Source organism: Protopterus annectens, chromosome 14.part0 (assembly GCF_019279795.1).
Source record: "Protopterus annectens isolate FY-2018-M chromosome 14.part0, PAN1.0, whole genome shotgun sequence".
Lineage (NCBI taxonomy): Eukaryota > Metazoa > Chordata > Ceratodontiformes > Protopteridae > Protopterus > Protopterus annectens.
In genome coordinates, this window is record NC_056748.1 from 397,220,705 (window position 1) to 397,243,820 (window position 23,116).

Consider the following 23,116-nt stretch of genomic DNA (forward strand, 5'->3'; position numbering starts at 1 on the left):
TCTGGAAGGTACAGGCACTTTGTTCTGATGGTAGATAAAAGTAATTGCATTTCTGAGCCAAGAAGATAGTTATTTTGGAAACATGCTTACCCAACCTGGGTCCTGCAAAGGCCATAAACAATTGATCCGTTTTTCTGAAAGATTTAGTTTTGTCCAAGTAGAAGCGAAGCGAAGTTGCCCATGAACACTGAGGGTATGGAGAAGGTATTCCCTTCCATTTGAATGGTGAGGAAAGAAATCCGTTCGTCAATAGATTGATTAATGGAAAACCCAAAAATGACCTTGGGCAAAAAGGAAGGGTCAGTACATAGGGACACTATCGCTATGAAAAATCAAGTAAGGTCTCTTGACACTAGGCCTGCAACTCGTACTCTTCTCTCTGGGGTAAGGGCTACTAGAAGTAGAGTCTTAAGACAAAGTTTATATCACCGGAGTTAAGAGGGCTTGAAGGGTGGACTGGTTAACGACTGGAGCACCAAAGTAAAGTCCCATGGCTCTAGAGGAGGCTTGACCAGAGGTTTAATATGCAATACTCCTTTCATGAAGGTTTTGCCCAGTCGGTGTGACATAACAGAAGAATTGTCAATTGCATTGTGAAAATTTGCAGTAGCTGCTAAATGTACTATAATTGTCTGTGCTGAAGCTCCTGCGAGTAATGGTGTAGACTGGTATTGTAGGATCTCCTGCATAGGCATGGAAAAGGGGTCTATGTTATGCTCTTGGGCACATCTATAGAACCTAGACCACTTACTAGAATACATTTTCCTGGTGGAAGTTGTGTAAAGCCAGAAGAATCTCAGAGGGGATGAAATATCAGGTGGCCTGGCAATCACTGAAAGTGGAGAAACCAAGCTGTGAGCTTGAGGCTGTGGAGATTGGGGTGGATCAGTCCCAGAGGATGAGACAGCATATACCTTGGGATTGATCCAGGATCCACAGGCTGTGAATCAGACGAGGCCATAGGTAAGGGAACCAGACTTGACAGGGCCAAGCAGCAGCAATGAGGATAACTCTGCTTCTCAACCTTTCAGCTTTCTGGAGGAATTTTGGGATGAGGGGAAATGAGGGAAAAGCATACAGAAGACCCAGGAGCCAATCGTGCGTCAGAGCATCCCTCGGTGACTCCCTGCTTGGGTGGGGTGGGGGTGGGGGGCATCAGGGCAAAATAGCTGCTGCATTTGTTCTTTAAGGGAGAATCAAAGTCGCAGCAAGGATTGCCCTAATGGTGGAAGATCTGATCCGCTATTACAGGACTGACGGACCACTCATGAGGCATCAAAATGTTCCTGCTCGGATTGTCTGTAATAAGATTGGAACTCGCAGGAATGTGCATTGCTATGAGAAAGTGGTTGGAAGCCATCGCCCAGTGCCAAATTCTCATGGCCTCCTGACAGGGGGTAAACCTGGTTCTGCCTTGTCTGATTGAACTGCAATGGTATCGGAAGGAAAGGATGTGTGGATCACTTGTAATGCCAAGAACTGGCCTCAATTCCAGGACATGTGCAAACTGGCCTCCATGGGGGACCAGGTGCCACGGACAGTCTTTCACAGGAAATAGCCCCCCCCCCCCCCACTCTAACAGGTAAGCGTCCGTGGTCATAGTGGCCCTGAACTGGGGAAAGCAAAAGGTAGACAAAGATTTGATTCTGGCTTCATCCACCAAAGCATCTCTTTCTTGCAAAGGTTTGTAAGGCGTATCATGTGGTCGAGTGGGTGGGTTAAGATCGACCATAGTGATGAAAGGAGCCACTGTACTAGTCTCATGTGCCAGTGGTACTAAGGTAATGGTTGCTGCCATAGATCCCAATAGCTGTAGTACAAGGTGTGCTGGCACAAATGTCTGTGGGAGGAGGACTTTAATCTGGCTTACTTTTGAAATCTGAAGAGGAAGGGAAGTTTGACAGGACAGTGTCAAATATCGCTCCAATGAATTCCAGTGCTCTTGTTGGACAAATCACAAATATCTCCATGTTTATCGTGATACCGAGTGAAGAGCAAGGCCTCGAGTGTAAGACTGATTAGAAGACTTCTGGTTGAGGCAGTAAGGAGCCAATAGTCTAAATATGGCAACACCTGGAATCCCTGTAGCAGATGAGCTACGACTGCCATACATTTGGTGAACACACTGGGGGCTGTTGAGACCAAAGGGCAGTACCCTGAACTGATAGTGATGCTCCCAGCCAGAAGCTGAGAAATCTCCAGGAGCGCTATTCCATCTTTATGTGGTAATACGTGTCCTGGAGGTCTACACAGCACATCCAGTTGTCCTTTCCCAGAAAGGGGAGGATGACTAACACCTGGAAATTTTGGAGGGTTTATGAATTTGTTTAGTAAGCAGAGATCCAGGATTTGTCTCCAGTCCAGTCTTTTTTGGCACTAAAAGAACCTAGAGTAAAACCCGGATCCTCTGGTCTGGTGGGACTGGCTGGATGACTTTCTTAGCAGCTTTTCGATTAGGCTGCTGCATCCCTCTCATTGACTGGGACATCAGGGTGCCCAACAGCAACACTTATGGGTCTGGGAGTTAAGATAGAATGGGATAGGATAGCCTCTGGATATTATTCTCTGCACCCACACATCAGTTATGAGTTGCCAGGCCTATAGGTGCAAGGAAAATACACCCCCCCCATCTGCACCCACACATCAGTTATGAGTTGCCAGGCCTATAGGTGCAAGGAAAATACACCCCCCCCCAAAGACTGCACCCAGAGGAAAGCAAATCGGGTCGTTGTTCATGAGTGCTGGAAGAGTTGGCCAGAGAAGGAATCTCTAGCACCCTGGTTGTGCGGACCCCCTTCTGCCCAAAAGGGGAGTCTTCCGGATGAGCCCCTCTGCCCTGGGGGGGATTGCTCAAAGAGCGTCATGAAAAGATCTGTGGGCCTTCCTGAACCACAATTTTCCTCCCCTCAGATTCCTGGAGTAGGATCTCTGGGTGGTGGTGGTGGTGGGGGGGGTTGAAAAACTTATGCCCACAGCAGACAAGGTCTTACTTTGGGATCAAAAAGGGGAAGATTTGTCAACAGGCGTGTTGACAAAGGAAGATTTAAAGGGGTCCACGAAGTCACAAACACATCCAAGCATGCAGTCTCATGACGATGCCTGATGCGGCTGCTTGAGCTGCACCCTCGGTAATGAGAGATAAAGTGCATTGATGAGTTCGAAATGGATTCCAGGGTAGCTAGCTGCGAGGCAACAGTATTGCGCACCTCTTCAGGCAAGACCCCCGCCAAAGAGGCAGAAATTTCTCAGATTAGGTCTCTCTGGAAGAGAGTGTAGTGTGCAAATAATTCAGCGACCGAATGGCAAAGGTGCTGAAGCGTAGGCCCGCTTCCCCAGTCTATCCATAGCCAGAGACCCCCTATTCAGGGGATGACCAGTGGAACTTTCTGCCAGTTCCCTTTTGGTGGCCACTGCCACAACCATAGAAACTACCACCAGTTGTTTGGACCAACTGGGTTGGTCTTCAAGAGTGGATAAAATTTTATCTGGCCCCCGTGGACAGGTTCTATGTTGTCTGGAGCCTTCCAGGCACGTTGCACAATAAGTTTAATAAACTCATTCGCAGAAGGGGTCACCCAGGAAGTAGATGGCAGAGCACGGAAGGCCTGCAAGAACACAGCTTCCTCCGAAGGGTTGGAGGGCTTCCAGTTTCTCCTCTGCTTGAGGATCTCGATAATGTCTCCAAATGAGATATCTTCCAGGGGGAGACAGTGGGGACCCTTCTCCCTCATCACAATCAGTGTCTTCGGTGATTCCTCAGGGGAATAAAGATGCTTCCGCTTGCAAAGTTTCTTCTTGGGTGACTCCCCAGGGGGATCCTCAGAGGACTCCAGAGAAAGGGATCCTTCAAGGGAAGGTCTTGCAACTCACAGGATGCCAAAATACAGGGTTGGTACAGCTGCATGCTAGGGGGGGGGGTTCCGGTGTCTATGCCAATGGTGCCAACTGCGAGCCTGTTGAAGCAAGGACCCTTTCCATCACCTGGAAAGCAGGCCCTTCAGAGGAGGGACAAGAGCCTGGAAGAGGACAACTTCGGAACCGGGGTCACATCCCACCCTGAGGAGCCTGCCTCCAGGTGAGGAGCTCCAAGAGGACTGGTAGCTGTCGGGAGCGCAGTGGCCGTAGATTGCACCACTGAAAATAGGTGCCAAATTAGATGCCACAGGGCCGACAGCCCAATCACAGAGTGTGCGCCAGTTCCAAAGGAGCCATTGCACCAAGAGTATCTGTTTAGACAGGGAAGCCTCCACTGTCTAAGCAGAGACTGAATGCACTGGGGAGGCCAGAGGAGGATATACAGGTGAATATGCTGTGAGAGCTTCCGCTCCAAGAGGAAGGGAAAACCTAGCCGGGGTGGGTAATCCTCTAGCTGCCAAAAGCTGGTACACAACCCTCACTACATCTTGTTCTGAAAGACTTCTGGTAGATCTGAAGGAATCTGCTAATGGAGATTCTGGCCTCAAGAAATGGGCTAAATTGTTGTCCCAAAAAGGGGTCATGAGGGAGAAAACCTAGTTCTGGGAAGGTGCTTTACCTTCGGAACTGACTTGGTATCAGTGGAGCCATACAAGACATCAGCACTGTGGCTGGGAATGGTGCAGATGCAGGTACAGTAGTCTCAGCCTGTGTCAAACAAGATCAGTACAGTGGAGGATGGTGCCGAAGCTGGAACAGTGGTTGGAGTCAAAAGTCAAAATTAAAGGCAGCACCAAGGGAGAAGACATGGACCCTGGTGCTGAAGCTGTCTGCGCTGAAGGCGCAGGAGAAGCCTGGCGTCTACTCTGTTCAGAGGAGAATGGGGATGCTGGAAACAATCTGTTTTTTCGCGTCCTTATGCTTTGGCGGTGGCGAGACCTTCACAGAAAAGAGCCTCCGAGAAGGGCATCTTCAGCATACCCTTAAGAAAAAAAGTTTGTTCTTTTGTTCAGCTAGAGGACAGTTGCTGAAGCTAAAACAAATGTCACAGGAAACGTTGTGGTCAACACCCAAACACACCGGACGTGACCATCACAGTTGGGCATTTTACACCCGCACTCATCACACTGCTTGAACCCAAGCTTGGCATTATCAGACATTATAACATACTAATACTACCACACAAGAAAGATAAAAGGATAGTAAACTTTTTTTTTTTAATGGAAGGTTAGGAAAAAGGTACCAACAATTGTACAAAAATACCAGAAAAGTAAGAGAAGGGCCTACGAGGAATGTAAGAGGAAGCATTACCAATGATGGTACAAAAGAACTACCAAGGTAATGGGTAGGGTTTAGTCAGAAAATAAGAAAGGTAAAGACGAGAAATAACCTTAGACTAGAACGAACTAGCTAATAAACACTAAGAAAACCCCAACAAACGCTACAAAAACCACAAAAAAGCTACACTTAGCTGGAGAGAAGGCTTGGCACGTCTGATGAGTAACATAGCAAACAAGATCTGAAGAGACTGAGAGGGGCATTGTGGGTAGGTCTTAGCTGAGAGTTTTTGGCTGGTGCGAGCTTGGTAACCAAAGTCCTAACAGTAAGGAATGAATTGGGATTTACGACATCAGATGCTAACTTTAACAGGTGAAGGAAAGAGAAGTTATGTACTTACCATAAACTTTCATTAGTGCTGGCCATTTTCATTCAATAAGTGAGTTTGGATCCTGTCAGATCAGACGGACATTGCTAAAGTTTGCAATAACCAAATCTGTAGAACATATCCCTTACCCATAATGCACCCCCCCCCAACTGCTTCAGATCTGGTTTGCTGCTCAATAGAGAATACAAATGACAGTAGTTATTGAAGACATATCAAGAAGTCATAATATACAGATAATCCTGTAACCATTCGTTCCTCCAGAAGTTTTAAGAAGGGGTTGGTCAAAGGTGAGTAATGAAAATGGACAACACAGATGGAACGTTATGACAAGTACAAAACTTCTTTATCGGATGTTGTCAGTTTTCATTCCATCTTCAAAGTGGGACAGCATCCTTAGCTACCTGCGTCCAGGGTGGACTCTGGATTACAGACCACCATAGAACCAAATGATTCCCTGCCTCTGGAGACCAGATCCAATTTGTAAGGAGTTACAAAAGTTATGGGGATTAGCCTAAGTTGCTGCTGCACATACATCATCCACAGACATTAAATGAAAAACTGTGGAAGTCACCATGGATCTAGTGGAATGAGCATTCAAGGGATGCGGAAGTAATACTCAGTTTACTGTAAACCATGAAAATGTAATTTGTCAACCACTCCGATAACTTTAGAAAGTTGCTTTGCCAGAGTTTGTTCAGAAAACAAAAGGGTCAGATTTTCTGATTCTCAGTCTTTATCTAGGGTCCACAGAGGCTGAACAGGTGATGCCAAAGGAAGGGAAAACAAATTTCCCAAGGCCAACAGGGTGCAATGAGGATTGCTTTGCTCTTCGACCTGGCAGCTTTCTGTAGAAAATTATGGAATAAAGGAATTTGTGGATGAAGCACAAAACCAGGAGACAGTTGTGCAGTAGAGCATCTCTTGGAGATTTCCTATGTAGAAGAATTAAGGCAAAGTAATTGTACTTGTTTCGAAGAGACAGAGATCGCTGCAAGGCTGGCCCCATAGATGAAAACTCTAGTCTGCCACTGCTTCATTGAGTACTACTAGGGAGGAAGAATTCACCTGCTCTTCTGCCATCATGTTGGACATCCCTGGAATGTGCGTTGTTACTAGAAAGCAGTAGGAAGAGAGGGTGCCCACTGCCAGACCCAGAGAGCTTTGACGCAATGGGTAGGATCTACCCCCCCCCCCCCCGGTTAGGTTGATGTCCCAAACTGACATGTACGCTTGAATCACAATCTTCCCAGTGGGGAAAACATCCTGAAAATGCCTACAACGTTAAGAGTACCGCTCTCATCTCAGACATTTATGCGCAAATTGGTCTCCTCATGGGACCATGTGCCCTGGACGTGTCTATTATCACACAGTTGAAGTTTTATAACTTCAAACACGAAATGTACGAACCATTCCCTTCGAAGCTAGAAAACTTCAACTATGAATTAAAAAAAGAAAAAAAAAAAAAAGAAAAAACTGTTGTAAGCAGAGGGGAAAGCCCCCCCTGCTACTTAAATATACCAACTCGGAGGTCGCACCTCATTCAACAGAATGGAAACCTCCCCTTACAGAGATGTCCGTTGAAACGCTCAAACTTGTAGAAGTTTGAACTTATGGTCTCAACCTCTAAACCATATAAGGTTTGAACTTTAAGTTCTGATAGGAACTTGCTCTGGACCGTCATTCCCAGATCCCCCCCCCACCATCTAGAGAGCATTAGTGGTCATTATGGCCTTGGGCTATTGGGGAATGAAAGAACATCCTTAAATATTTGGCCAGATTGACTTCAACTGATATCTTTTGCACATCTGGGTAATTCTCATCTGGTACAACATTGGCTGATAAAGGACTGACCACCGAGTGGCCAGCATCCACCGTATAATCCTCATGTGAAACCTGGCTACTGGAACCAAAGTTAGACACCGCTATCAAGCCCAGAGTCTGAAGGGCCAGACGGGATGAAATTGAGGTACTCACCATAATCTCGGGCTTCTTACTGTCCTAACTCTATGCAATAGAGACGCAATGACTGATCTCATACTGAGCTCAAAGTCCAATGTAGAATTTGGTTATGGTTATCCCAAGAGTGCAACTCTAGAGAACCTGATCTCTGGCATGTACAAGCAGATGCCTGGTCAGAGTGGAAATGAGTCAGTCTTCCAGACAGGGAAACACCAGGAATCCCTGCAGTCTAAGGCGAGCAGATACTGCTGCCATGCATATGAACATCCTGATGAGCTATGGAGAGTCCCAAGGGCAGTACTATGAATTGGTAAGGACCGGCTCCCAACCAGAAGCGCAAGTACTTACTGGATTACCTGTTCATTTTTAAATAGGTGTTCTGAAGATCTACAGAGCACATCCAGTCATCCCTGCCCAGAAAGGGCAGAATAGACTGAACTATGACCACCTGGAATTTGGTTCTTTGAACAGATTTGTTTAGATTGGGGAGATCCAAAATTGGTCTAGTTCCCAGTTTTCTTTGGCAGTAAGAGAGCCTTGAGCAAGTTCCAGATCCTGCTTATTCTGGGGTGATCTCCTGGATGACTTCTAGCATCTTTTGAATTTTAACTGCTGCTTGATCCCTCTGACTCTGTGTAATGTTGGATTTTTCTTGGAGCTGGAAGTTATTACATAACCTCTGGAAATAATCCGCTGCACCCAAGTAACTTAAGTCTAACCTCCTCCACGTGCATTTTGGAAAGGACCTTGAGGGTTTTTGAACCACATTTTCTGGCCACTCCACGGATTCCAGGAATTGCATCTTTGGGGAGCAAAAAATATCCACGTTAGACGACATCTTCCCATTTTCATACCTGAACAGCATTTCCTTTACTTTAGGCCCAAAGAAAGTAGTTCTGTCAAAAGGAGCATTGACAACGAAGACTTTACTCCATAACTCACACAAGCACATCCAGGCATCTCTCTCAGAAATGCTCGAACCTGCTGCTCTTCTGGAAACTAATCTCATAGAAGAGTTGGCTAGAGACTGCAGGGCTTCCAAATGAGATTTTGCAGAATCCTGAAAGTGTTCAAAAATGGGTTCTATGAGAGTATTTGACAGCTCCTCAATCAAATCCCTCTGAAGTCCAAGTGTGCCAAATAATTCAGTGACTTTAGTGCAAAAGGTCACGGAAGCAAAAGGTCACTGAAGCAAAGGCACGCTTCCTTAATCTATTGCCTGGTGACTCCCTGTTAGGGGAATGGACACAGTGAAACTCTCCTTAGCAAGTTTTCATAGAGGCCGCCACCACTGTGACCATAGCATCAATTAGAACCTCTTTCCCCCAGAACTGTCTGTCCTCGGGTGGTGCCATTTATCCGGTCTTGTTTCAGAGGTATGGTTTCTATGGTGTTTGGCTCCTTCCATGCCCGCAGGGAGATCACATCAACAAGCTCAACGGCAGCCAGTCACCCAGGAGGTAGAGGGTTCAGTATCAAAGACATCCAAAACATGATTCGATAGTAGGGTTGGAAGAGTCCGTTTTTCACAATTTCCAGGATGTCTAAGAGACATCAGGAGGTGGCCCTTCTCCTGCAGGGAGTCTACATGCTTCCTCTTACAAGTCCTCTTCTGGGGCACCACCTCAGTGAGATGATCAGGGGAGGTATCCTAAGAGGATGTCAAAATTCCCAGTGGGAAACCAGAGTCCTTGGTACTGGATGGCCCTGCAGAGAAAAGTGGAAAGGCTCTTTATTTACATTTGTTGACCGGGAATGTCCAACTGGACGCAGGTCCATTTTCAACAGAGGCCCAGGGAGAAAAGCTCCACAAATTAAAATTACAGTTACAGATTAAGAATCCTAGCAATTAAAATATTACAAACATGGTTACAGATGAACACAGTACAATCAGCAGACAACTAGCATCCATTCTATCCACGAAGTCATAGCAGATATTAATTGTTACAATAAGTTACTGCTAGATAAGTAGATAGGCATGGAAGCATCAGAGCTTGCTGTAATCGAAGGTAGTTTGTGGGGTGGAAGAGAGGTAGAGGGTAGATGGAGTGGGGAGAAGTTAAGAGGGGAGAGTTAGCACATCTAGGATGAGAGGGGGAAGGCTCAGTCAGATCTGAGGCAGAGAAAACTTTGCAGCCTTGAAAGCAGAGCTCAAAGGGACAGAAGAGCTCTTATCCAAGAAAGCAACCTTCTGAATTTAAATCCCTCTGCCCTGAAGGCAATGCACCCGAGGTGGAAGCTGGAGCCAAACTGCCCAGTACAGAGGCTCTGAGCAGCACAGACTGCTCTGAATGCTTCACAGTGGAGTGCAGGCACCTCGGATCAAACAGTGCTAGAGGTCTCCAGAGAAGATCTTGGCTCAGAGGATGGGGAAAATCTTAGCTCCAGGATAGAATGATCCAGATGGCTAGGAACCCAGGACTCCAAAGCAACAAAGGGAGTCAGAGAAGGAATTTGCAAGGGGGGTGTTGTAGTAGGTCTGACAACCTGACCCAGAGGGGCAGGTGCTGAAGCACCAATATGTCCCTGCAGATTGGATCTTCCCACTCTCTCCACAGTCTTCTGCAAGGCTTCTGGAGGAACGAGCGTGTCCGGATGGAGACATCTGTCTTTGCAAAAACAGGGATGGGAGCCTGCCAGGGACTGGATCCACGGAAGAGGAGTACCTGGTGCACAGAAGTAAAGTAGTATCTACAGCCTTTATCGGAGTCTGATCCAGCAAAGTGGTTTGGCATGTATCTGATCAGACTATCAGGGTCAGATCCGATAAGAATTGGAACTGTCTGCTCAAATGAGTTAGTGCTTCTGCACCCTCAATGTTTTGGGATCCATGGTTAAGCCCAGGTCCTTTAGACTTCTCTTCCTGGAAGATTCAGAGGAAGAGTTTGAAGATGTTTATGAGATTCCAATATGGCTTCTCCAAAGAGGACAAGAGACCCTTTTAAAATTACTTATTTTTAATGTTCTGCAGGAATTGAAGCCATGGCAAATACAGCAATCCTCATGCAAATAGAGAGCCCACGCAATAAACACAAAGCATGTGGGCCTTAGAAACTGGCAATTTATGTCCACACTTTTTATTGAACCCAGCAGGTTGCCAGTCATAATGAACACCTACAAAACACAGTAACAAAATAACCTCTCTCTCTTCTGGTATTAAAGAGACTTCGCCTATCATACTTTAATTACACAGCGAGGGTAAGGGAATACAGACAATGGTAAGGAAGGGCTATAACAGTTGGAGGGAAAGATGCTAGCAATAGTATCCAAGGAGGTACCAAGTACTAGGAAAAAGGAGCAATACGGCAGAATACAAAGATAATATAAATACGAAACGGCATCCAAGAGAAAAAAAAACACTACTTGTCTAAATTGTACAGCTCGAGAGATGGTAGACCAAAGCCTGTTGGCTGCAAGTGGCAAATTAGATGCAAGGCATTTGAGGAGGTGCATTATGGGCAAGGGAGGTGCTCCAGAGATTTAGTTACTGTAAATTTTAGCAAAAGCTTAGTTGGATCAGACTATCCAGATCCAAAACCACTGTAGGATAGAATGAAAACTGACATCAGATAAAAAGGTTTCCCAAATGGACTACTCACATCTGGCTGCAGAAGCAGGTTGAATAACTTCCTGCTCAATATGGAAATTGAAGTGTACACATTGAACTACAGCAGTGCAATTACACAACTGCACAGGAGGATGACAACGCCGTCAGGACTCCCCTGACAAATGGAGGACTGTCTGTTAAACCTAGGTGGAAGGGTTTTGAGCTGCAAGAGTAGGGTCAGAAGTTTGGAGAATCATATAGCTATATTCCAGCAGTTAAAGCCTATTGCAATAGCAATCTAAAACATTTGGATACAACAGTTGGGATTTGACAGGAATTTTAAGTTCCGAATTGGGCAAATCCTCAAAACTCTTGATCCTTTGAAGAACGCTCTCTGGAATCTTTGCAAGCGAATAAGATTTTTTTTCCCCGACAGCACGGAACTACATAGAGAAAATAGATCAGCTTAATGTAACTGCAGACGTTCAACTGAACGTTGCTGCAGATGGAGTTATACTTCCACCCAGAGTTACCGCCCATTCACTGCACCATGTGTCTCAATTCTTTAAAGAATTCTGAAGTCAAAAACATTGTGGGAAAATCGTGGACAGCTTATTAAATGTTTCTCTTGTAAACAAATTTGACTGCAATACAAGGTGCATCAACAAATTGGGGAGGGACAGACAACAGTGACTACACATGGACACTTGCAGTCAACTTCAGGGAAGCATTCTAAACCTTTCAAACATTTGAAAGTTAAATGGTTGGTAGTTCATAATAATGTATTTAACTCAGGACCACAGACTCCAACTTAGCCTGTTGTGTTTGGGATAAAACTGAGGATTATGACAGAGTTAACAGATTCCAAGGTATCTTTTTGACACTTCAAGTTGGCTCCAGTAGCAGCGACATTTTAACACATCCTAGTGATATACAACACAAGCTCCATTTTAAGATCGGCAAACCCTTTGCTCATCAATGGGTAACAAAGCTCATCAGTCATTCTGTAGGCCTTTTGGGGATGGGAAAAGGAAGCTGAATGACCGAGTTTACTGTAACCTCAACATCTGGCAAGAAAGACGTGTGCACCAAGAGCTGGTCATTCAAGTAAACCATTTAACCCTCAGCTATGATTGTCACAGCTGAGCTGCTGCTAGAGACATGCAACTGAATACCCCGGGTTCTAAGATGGGACCAAATTAATTCAGAACTGCCGATGACAGCCTTCGACTCTATAGCATATAAAGCTTTTAGATTCACTTCAGAATACTAATGCAATGGTTGGAAACATGGAAGCTCAGTCAGGCTCCTCACACCAAAGCAATGTGAAAAATTATTGACGCTGCCCAAGTATAAAAGTGGCTGGAGATACTTTGTAAAGTCTGGAACAAAAAGAATAAAAGTAGAAACAAAACCCTTTAATCTTGCCTAGTATAGTAAAGACTTTGCCTCAGTCTGTGGCACATAGTAAGCTTAGGGAGCTTGGGGATGACAGAATAGGGATTGCATGAAATGCAAAATTGTAATCCTTAGATACAAATTCAACCTGACCCATCCATTATAGACAGTCCAGTAAACAAGTGGGACAAATCTCCCACCCCCCCAGTGAACTGTCAAGTCAGAGTCATGTGCAAGATCTCCACTGCCATCTCCTGTAGTACCAAGATGGTGAGACCTTAGAAGGTAAGTAATGAATGTCTGTCCAAAGTATGTGCCTTCCAAAATGCAGTGTTGGTCCTCAGAGGAGCAAAAACAGGGTGGGTAAATCTTTAGATCACACTAGTACCCCAAACCAAATGTTATTTTCCTGAACACATCCAGGAATGGCAGCAGAAAACAGTTATGTCCACTAACATTGCATATTCAAATATGGAAAAAAAATATTTGCAAAGTATTCAAAGGAAGAGACAAACTCCTTACAAAATTTGAACTGAAGATTGTCCACTGTCTACACAGTCCATTTGACACCACTACCATCTTGTATGCAAATGGATCTGCACCAAATATTGCTGGGAAAGTAAGGAACAGTACTTTCCCATGAACAAAATTAGCAAATTTATATTGTGAGCAATCAAAAAGTCGTTCCTGCCCCTTCCCCCTCACACTAAATGCATTGCAAGTAAATTAAGATTTTCTTACCTCTTTTTCCACTGGACTGCCAAAGAGCAATTCAAAACCACTATAGTCAGTTTCAGCAGCCGGAAGCTTTTGCTTGGGAACTGCCATCAGCTTCTGTAATCCAGTGAAATCATCCTTTAACACAACTTTCTGTTTCGGCGTTTTCATTATTCTGCTTAAGCCCACCATATCTTCCACTGGCTCTGTTTTTTGCTTTGGCGTTCTCAGTAGCCTTTTAATACCAGTCATGTCTTCCAAAGGCAGTCCTTTTTCCTTGGGAGTTCTCAACAGTCTTTTAAGTCCAACCAAGTCTTCCACAGGCTTTACCTTCTCTTTCGGTGTTTGCAGTAGCCGCTTTAGGCCAAACACATCTTCTACAGGCTTTCCTTTTTGCTTAGGTGTTCTCAACAGTGCTTTTAGTCCAACAAGGCTTATCACTTGCTCTTTATGTTTTGGTGTTTTTAAAAGCCTTTTAATCCCAACTAGGTCAACCACTGGATCACTCTTCTGTCTGGGTGTTTTCAACAGTCTTTTAACCTCTCTTTTCAACCCAGCCAGGTCACTAACAGGTTCATATTTCTGTCTTGGAGTTTTTGCTATCCTCTTTACCCTAAATAGATTTTCCCCAGGACTTTTCTCTTCAGAAGCTGTTGCTTTTGAAGTCTTCTTGGTAGAAGACTCTGTTGCATCATTCTGTTTATTAGCAGATGAATGTAAACTGTTTCCCATAAGACGAGCAACAGCATCCCGATTAAATCTTCCACGTCTTCCAGTACCAGGGGTACTCAAGGGCGACACTGACATTTCTCCTACAGTAACACAAAACTCAATTAAATAAATTATTTTGGGGAAATGGGGAAAATTGAACAAAAGTGTTTGTTTTGTTTTTACCTGATCCTTCAGGAGTATTAGTTATTGAATATTCAGCTACTGGATGCACAGTTTCCATCACAGCTATGCTAGAAATTTCTGAGACTTTCTCGGATTTCTTGTTCACAGGAGTAGCAAACATTTCAGAAAGACCTTTATACAAAGTAGAGAGCCATATTAATGCAAGCTAAACAAAGACAAAATATACTGCTTACACCAAACAATTCTTGCACCAATACGAACTTGTTCTTGGCTTTTTTTGATATAATTCTTTAGCACAGAAAAAGCGAATCCACCAAAACAAAGCTCATTAAACCAGGATTGTGTGCGTGCACGCGTGTGTGTCTGGTCATTGCCCACAGGGTCATTCAGGGGCAAGACTTCACTAGATGAAGTCTTTGGATAGTGAAGCAACACTGGGCTATGATAGATACTGAGGATGGGCTAGATGTGAAGGCTTTTATGACTAACAGTTAAGATCCCCTTCAAACCCTCAGCAGAGTCTCTCTCATTTCTTTCTTTCTTCCCATAGGATTTAGGGAAGGGCCTGCTGTGTTCTAACATCCTTAAAAACTCAAACCTGTGCCAAACAGGACCAAGCTCGAGGGGTGCAGGTGTGTGTGTGTGGGGATGCAAGTTTCACTTGGTAGATAGGGTGTTAACATTGCTGCCTCACAGCAAGAGGACCTCCGGTTTGATTCTTGGCTGGGTTGCCTTCTGTGCAGAGTCTGCATGGGTTTCCTCCAGGTGCTCCAGTTTCCTCCCACATTCCAAAGACATGCTATAGGTGGAATGGACACACAAAACTGGCCCTAGGTACAAGTGTGTGTGCCTTCTGTGGAAGGTTGGGTGCCGGGCTGGCAACTTGGCAATGTAAATTCCACTGCCAATCATGTCTGAAGACCCCTAACCGGGATAAGCTGAAAGGAGACTATAACATTTCACTTGGTACATACTCGTGTGTCTGACGTGGGCCAGAGATCTGTGGCCTAGGCTACCAAGGTTTTTTTGTAGGGAATTCTGCTAACGGCTGCATACTAAAACACAGGAAATACAACACGTGGTAGCATTGTGATCTGTCCAAACAAACTGACGTTTTTTTCCTCCCCTCTCCACACACACTTGCTCTGGTAGGCATGACATCTACACTTGGAACCATCAAGGACTGTACAACAGAATACACACAAGACAAAAAAGTCCAATTTAAAGCCAATCCATGTCCATTTTTGTGTGGATATGCACAGGCAGCCAGGGAGGGGTCTGATCTCAAATATGGCAGCACATTTACATAATAAAAACATGGACTCTCTTGAAAATGCAAATACACTTATCTGCTTAGTCCCCCAGAAGAAAACTTAAAGGAAATTGACTCCATCTTTGTGAATCTCAAGTACACCACAGAAGACGAAAGTCACCCTTTAACATTACATTAAAGCTCCAATAACTAAACTGGAATTTCAGCACGCTAAATTAGTAATGTTTCTCAACTTTACAAACTGAACTACATCAGTTCTACTAGTTTATCTCACTTATTCCCCCTACCTTTCTGTTTTCATGAATCTAAGATTGCAGTAGTTATTGTAACAATTCTCAGTAGTGGGGTGTAAAATGTATTTTTTAGCTTAATATGGAAATTTGCTTTATGGAAATCTGACCATTTGCTACCACTGATGCAGAATCACTGTACGTACATCCCATGGGCTACATTGAACATGCTGACAGAATAGGTTTCAGTGCCCATTTAAACAGGTGTGCGCCTTACCAGAAATAGTAAATACTGGTGTCTGATGGAGAGTTACCAGATTTGAGGGGGCTGCCATAGTTGCTTTAATGGCATATTCCTATGTGACCCCAGAGTGCAAATAGAAACATTAACTCATTTTAAAAAGTGAATGAGACTAATCATTTCGGCAATATTGCAATATGGGGTGGGTAAAATAGGAACATCTCATTTGACAAATTCTCTCCCCAAATTTGGTCCAAAAAGCACCTATTTTCTGAAATTAAAAGGTGACTAAGCTTTGCAATTAAGTATTTATAGAAAGATTCAGTAAAACTTTTACACACAGTTGTTATACTTCAGCTATAAAGATAAAATCTCAACTAGAAGATTTGCTAATAAAAATAAAAATTTGTGCATGAAATTGTAAGTACTTTAAAAACTCCCTGCACATCTGAGGTAGGCTTTGCCCACCACACACTTTCTATGCCTGGATTATCATGAAAAACCTGGTCCCTTTTATAGACCCCTCAATAGTCCAATCAAGCATAACGCTGCCTTTGGTATGCATCTGTCCAAATACATGGAATAACTGGACCACTTGGATACTTTACTAAAGAACCCTGAACAATTCTACAAAGGCAACCGTAGGAGTCCCAAATACAAGTTTTAAACTACAGTAAACTCATTTAAACAGCAAAAAAAAAAAAAAAAAAAAAAAAAAGTCTTGCTCTTTACCCCCCCCAACGGCAGAAACATACCTTATGTTTGAGCTTTAGAGTTTTAAAAAAAAAAGGAAGAAGCAGCTGTTCAGACTTCCTGAGAGGCTTAGTCCTGTCCAAGTAAAATCCAAGTTGTCTGTGCACGTCCAAGGAGTGCAGTATTTGTTCCGCCTTTGTTCTGTGGATTAGAAAAGGTTGGCAAATGAATGGACTGATTAAGGGCCACACTGGATACCACCTTGGGCATGAAGGAGGGATTGGTCCCGAGGGACACGCTGTCAGCATGAATGATGAAAGGCTCCACTGCCATGAGGGCCTTAAATTCAGACACCTTTCTTGCTGTGATGGCTAAAGAAAGGCCGTTTTCCAAGAAAAGAATTCCAACTCTGCATTTGCAGCTGGCTCAAAGTGAGGTAGAGTGAGCTTTTCCAAAACAAAATTGAGGTCCCAGGCTGGAGTAGGGGCTCTCCTTGGGTGGTCTTGCGTTTTTGGCCCCTCTGAGGAATTGCTTCAGTGGATGAGAGAAGAGGGGTGAGGGGTGGTTCTGTATTGTAATGAGCTGAAATGGCAGAGACATGAATTTTGATGGAGGAAAAGAAAAGGCCCTTGAGAAGCGGGGGGGCAAACTGATGTTTTTTTTTCCCAGGTGAAGGACAGGGCATCCACTTTCCAAGCTTGTTTGTGGGGAGTCCTTGTGCAGAATTTCCAATTGGTAGTTCTGGGGGGAGGGGAGGCAAATAGGTCCATCTCGGAGCGCCCCAATTTGTTTCTCAACATGCTGAATATCTTTGATTCCAGTTTCCACTCGTGTGGGTTTGAGATTTCTGCTTAGGTAGTCTGCCAGTGTATTTAGCTTTCCTGGCAGGAATTGAAACCTGTAGGTGCACTTGGTAGCTCAAGGCTGTGTTCCACAGAGCCATGGCTAGTCTGCACAGAGGGTAGGAGTGGGTTCCCCCCGGCTTGTTTATATACCACATAAGTGTTGTTGTCAGTCTTTACCAATAATTGTCCTGGAAGAATGTGGTCCTTGAAGGCTGCCTGAGCATTCTGTACAGCTAACATTTCCTTTTGATTGATATTGCATTTGATTTGGGTTCCATTTGCCCTGAATGCACTGCCCTGCCAAGTGAACCCCCTATACATAATTTGATAAGTCTGTTAGGGTTTGGGCGACATAGGATAGAGTGAATGGCAGGCCTCTACCCACCAAAGGAATTCTGTAGACAAGGTATGATAGGAATCCTTGATTCTAGATCCTGAGAATGTTGACACCATAGGCTTTTTAGATACCATTGTAGTTTCCTCATATGCAGTCTTGCATATGGAATTAGTAGAATGCAAAAGGCCATGAACCCCAGGGCTTGCAGTATTTTCCTTGCAGATAGCTGGGTCTTGACTGTCAAATGAATTTGTTTCTCTGGCGTGAGGTAGGCCATCTGGGAAGTTTTATTCAAGCTTGCTACCAGAAATACAATTTGTTGGCAGTATACAAGATGAGATTTCTTTTTGTTTATGGTGTACCCCAGAGACGTTCGCAACTTCATTACAAATGCCAGATGATTTAATAGTATGTCCTGGCTTTTTGCCTGAATTAGACAATCATCCGGGAGCTAGACACTTTGTGAATACCCTGGGTGCAGTAGACAAGCCAAAGGGCAGTGCAGAGAACTGATAGTGCATGTAGCCTGCTCTGAAGCGTAGGCATCTTCTGCAACACTCCCTCATTAGGATATGCAGGTAGGCTTTCTTTAAATTCAGTTGCCAACCAGGCATCTTTGCCTAGCATGGGAAGTAGCAAGAGTTAGCATCTTGAATTTTGGGATTACCAAAAAAGTGTTTAGGATAGACCGGTCCAGGATAGGACATCAGGAATTGTCTTTTCTGGGTACCAGGAAAAAGTATTGAGTAGAAACTTTGCCCCCATTCTTCTTCTGGGACAGGTTGAACAGTCCCGATGCTTGAGAGAATTTGCTTTTGAGCCTCTGCCCACTGATCTGGGGGTAGTCTGGCCAACTGTTTGGTAAGGAGTGAAAGTGAAATCTGTATCCTTGGGAAACTATTTAAAACCCATTGATCCTGGGCAATGAGTTCTCAATTTTTTTTTTGCATGCAGGGCAATCTTTCCCCCTAAAGGAACAGTCAGTTGAGCAGGGCTTGGAAGATTTAAAGTTAAATCATTGAGACAGTTTACCATAGGGGGGGGGTCTTGCTACTCCCTGCTTTGGAAGTGGGAGCCCCCCACTGCCTAGGCCTGTGAATATCTTGGGACTGAAACCTGGGTGTTCTGTTGGTTCTGGGTTTGGACTGAAGGCCTGGAAAAGGCAAGAAAGGACCAATTCTTAGAGGGCCAATGCCTACTAAATCTGGGAGGCTGTACCTTTAACAGTTTGCATAGATTTAGCTTTTTCCTCCACCTTCTTTGTCATCAAACAGGCGGTCTTGGTTTAAGGGAGTATCCAGTAATTTAGCTTCAACATGATCTGGCAAAGACTGTTCAAACCAAGCATGCCTTCTAAGTACAGACCCAGTGACAGCAGCCCTGCAAGATGCCTCTAATGAATCAAACCCACATTGCAAAGTAGGTTTTCCAACTTGTTCAGCAGAATGCATTAAATCCTGTAAATCTTAATTTTCTGTTTAAGCAATCCAGTAATATGCTGCTGATACTTTAACAAATGAAACTGGCAGTTTAAGGCCCTAATGGCCAAGGTTGCAGAAGTGTATACCTTCTTACCCCATCTATCCCAGCACCCTGGAATCTCTATCAGAGTGGGTAGGATTTTTGGCAGTAGTAGCCTTAATGCCCTTGGGTCCCTGTGAAATGGTCTCAGGATCCGCAGTAGGATTTTTAAAGAAGAACTTGTCAGGTACCCTGCAACATCCATCAGAATACCCATCAGATTTTCTGGGAGCAGGAGGCAGAGAGTCAGGAGCCAGGCTAGATTCCAAGAAGGCATCATCTATAATGTCCAGTACTGGAGGGATAGCTAAAGGCCTGTGTTGAGGTAGGAGTAAGAATTCCAAGCCTCTTTTTGGAGTCAGAGTAATCCCGGCTTTCCCAGCAAAAACACGCCCCAAGAGTATGCAAGGTTTCACCAAAAAAGAGAAATCCTCTGGTGGGGAAGCAAAGGGAATTGAGTCCTCTGCATCAGAGCCCTCATAGGTAAATAAGGGCAAATCCTGGTCAGAAAACAAATTTCAGAATACTGATCTGAAGAATCAGAAAGAAAATCAGTCCTAGGTCTCGGGGAAGGGTGGCTTCCCCTGATTAGAGTAATAAGGTCTTCAGCCATTATTTGTTTTTAGGCATAGAGGCCTGACCATGCGGTCTGGGCATCTGTTTTCTAGGTATGGATAGAGTTTTAGGCCTTGAAGAAGATGGCGTCGGTTTAATATGCAAATCAGTAGGGCCTGAAAACACCCTCAGAAGCCGGTGCCTGCACAGCGGCTCCGGACATATCTAAGGTAGAGACAGCCGCAGGTTCCAGTCGAAGAAGCATCTCGCAGGCATTCAAGTCCAAATGGGTCTCAGAGGCCTGCGAATCTGAAGTAGCAGTATCAGGGGCTGCAAAAGCACCTTACCGAGTACCGACGAACTAGCGACTAGCTTAGAAGCATCGTCGGCAGCTTTGGACCTATGCAGTCAGTTTTTTTTTCAGGTGGTCAGCCTGGTGGCTTACCAAAGCCATTTCTGGACAATTGAAACAAGTATCAAAATATTTAGATGTGTAAATGACCAGACGATGAAAAGCAAGAGGCTTGAATAAGGCACAAATCCGACAGCGATTTATGTTGTGGTCTGGGCCTAAACAAGGAATGCAGTACGAATGCAAATCTTTTGAAGTATTTGCTTTCCAAAAGCAATACAATTGTTACCCTTTACTGACATCAGTTTAGAGCAAGAAAAAAGGATCCTCAACAGGGTACTTAGCTTAGTTGAAGACTTCGAATATGAAACTCGAAAATGAAAGCTTCAAGAGAGTCGGACAACCAGCACTTGCAAACTGCTTCTGCTTCAGGCACTGCACGGCAAGAAAGACTGGTGTAATGGCGTCAGCTGCATGCTTTATACCCCTGACTACCTGACGTCATGGAAGATGAGACAGCAACCGCAGGACCCAAGACTAATAATCAGGCAGACTGAGGGCTACTGCAGATAACCGAAGTGTGATGACTGCAACAGTGAAACATGAACATCAGGTCAAACCAAACAAATAGTAAAGGGTACAGTATTAGTCAGGCCTATTTTTAATAGTAATGCTCAAGCAACCAGAAAAAAGTGATGTTATTGCCGTAACGTTCCATTGGTGGCGTTTATCTTCATTCATTCTTGACTGTTGGGTTTGGTTCCGAGCCTTCGGAACTGACTGCCATTACATCAAGCTCACGCCAGCCCAAAACGGTCAAGCTAAGGCTACCCATAATGCCTCTCTTCCCTTTACCTCAGACAGTTTGGCTACCAATAAGAAAATACAAAAGCTCTGTGAGCAGCAACCCTATAACACCCCCAGGAGACTCTAGGAGGGGACAATGGGATGTCAAGAATGAAGGAAGACAACAGGTGGAAAGTTATGGTAAGGACAAATTCTTTATCTGATGTTGGCAATCTTCATTCATTCTTGACTGTTGGGACAGAGTCCCCAGCTACTTTAGATTAGTTTGCAATGAGAGATGAAGGTAATGTGGGGTAGCTCAAGTTGTAGCTGCGCACAAGTCTTCCATAAAAGCCCTGTAATGAAGGCACTGAAGTGGAAACAGATCTTGTCGAATGAGCCCTAACTTTTGCTGGTAGGTCCAAGTTCATTCTGACTTTATACAAGTGTAATGCAGTCTCAACCATTTTGACAAGGTGACCCCTGAAAAATTATCTGCCCAACCTGGTACCTGATAAAGGATATAAACAGGTGGTCTAATTTTCTAGAAGATTTTGTTCTGTCCAAGTAAAAAATTGTCTCTGGACATCCAACACATACAAGCAGTATTCTCCTTGGTTTGAAAAATTTGGAAAGACTGGCAAGACTAAGGTCTGGTTGATACTGGAATATAAAAGAGGCCACTTAAAGTAGAGCGGGATTAGTTCTGAGCAAGTCTCTGTAGAAAATGATACATGGATGCTTCACACGCAGAGCCTGTAACTCAAATTCTCCTAGCAGACGTGATAGCTAGAAAGAGGGCCTTCCAGGATAAAACTTGGGACACAGGTGGCTGCTGGCTCAAAGGGCTGACAAACTAGGCATTGCAAGACCAAGGTCAAACCCCAAGGCACTATAAGATCTGTAGAGCACCTTTAAAGGTTTTGCAAAGACGGTGAGACAAAGAATGATCCTCAAATCTGTTATGGGAATTTGAAATGGCAGCTAAATGAACTTAGAAGTTGAGGCTCCCAATTGAAGTAAGGTGGCTAAGGATTCCAAGACCTTATAGACTGGAGAAGAGAAAGGATCAAAACATTTGCATCTGACCAAATAGAATCCATTTAAGGTAAATTCTTCTGGTGGATGGTTTATGAAAAGCCAGAAGTATGCTTTGCACCGGGGAGAACAAATGGTTTTGGCTGGCAATTACTGGAAGTGGAGAACCAAGCAGTCAGCTTGAGATGTTGAAGGCTGGGATGGACCAAGCCCCGAGGAGGACATAATATATCCTGAGTCCACAGGCAGTGAACCAGGTGAGGCTAGAGAAAGAGAAACCAGACTGGATGAGGCCAATAAGGTGCAATAACATTTAGAAACTGGGGAATTGAGAGGGATTGGTGGGAAGGCATATAGAAGTTCTAGGGGCCAATCGTGGAGCAGTGCATCTCACAGCGAGTCCCCTCGAAGGGGGGAAATGGGGCAAAGTAACTGCTGCATTTGTGGTTTATAGAAGCTTACAGGTCGCAACAAGGCTGACCCCCTTGTTGCTACATTGAGATCCTACATGTGAAATAGGATACACCTGTTTAGCTTGTCCACAATCACTTTGGAACACCTGCTTAGCTTGTCCACAATTACTTTGGAATTCCCTGGAATATGCGTTGCTGTTAGAAAGTGGTTGTCCATTGCCAAACTCTAAGAGCTTCCCAACAGAGGGCAGGATCTAGTCCCCCCTCTGTTTTGTTCACACCAGACCACAAACATGTTGTCCGACTGGATAGCAATTGTTCCTGAAGGGCAGACTGGAATGCTAGCAATGCTAAATGCACTGCCCTGGGACACTGATGTGCAGATTGGCCTCAAAGGGATCACCTTGGAAAGTCTTTCCTTGAAAATGCCCCCCCCAAATCAGGGAAGCATCTGTGGTCTTGGGTTGAGAGGGGTAGAAAGGACTACTCCATAAATTCTCTTCTGGGTTCATCCACCAAGATAAATCCTTCTTGCAGCAGTTCATTATTAGGAGTGGATGAGACATGGTGTTAAGTGACCACTGTGATGCCAGGAGCCAATGAAGCAGCCTCACATGGTACCTCGCCAGGGGGACTAAAGTGATTGCTGCTACCATGAATCAGAGAAATTGTAGAACTAGACAAGCATGTACTTTGTCTCGAAAGAGTATCATTTGAAGTTGCGACCTCAACTTAACAGCCTGTGATGAGGAAGGGAGGATTCTGTATTTAGTTT

The 23,116-nt window shown here is 44.5% G+C and overlaps 1 protein-coding gene across 8 annotated transcripts in view; it reads right to left on the minus strand.

The window, feature by feature from the left end:
- Positions 1-23,116, minus strand: part of MKI67 (marker of proliferation Ki-67) — a 404,744-nt gene that overhangs the window by 137,444 nt on the left and 244,184 nt on the right. For all 8 annotated transcript variants that reach the window (XM_044056164.1, XM_044056162.1, XM_044056163.1 and 5 more), the window contains 2 exons: positions 14,097-14,228; positions 13,227-14,014 (listed from right to left, as the gene is read on the minus strand). In XM_044056164.1, the coding sequence (XP_043912099.1) occupies positions 13,227-14,014; positions 14,097-14,228 (920 nt within the window). The remainder of the gene's footprint in view (positions 1-13,226; positions 14,015-14,096; positions 14,229-23,116) is intronic.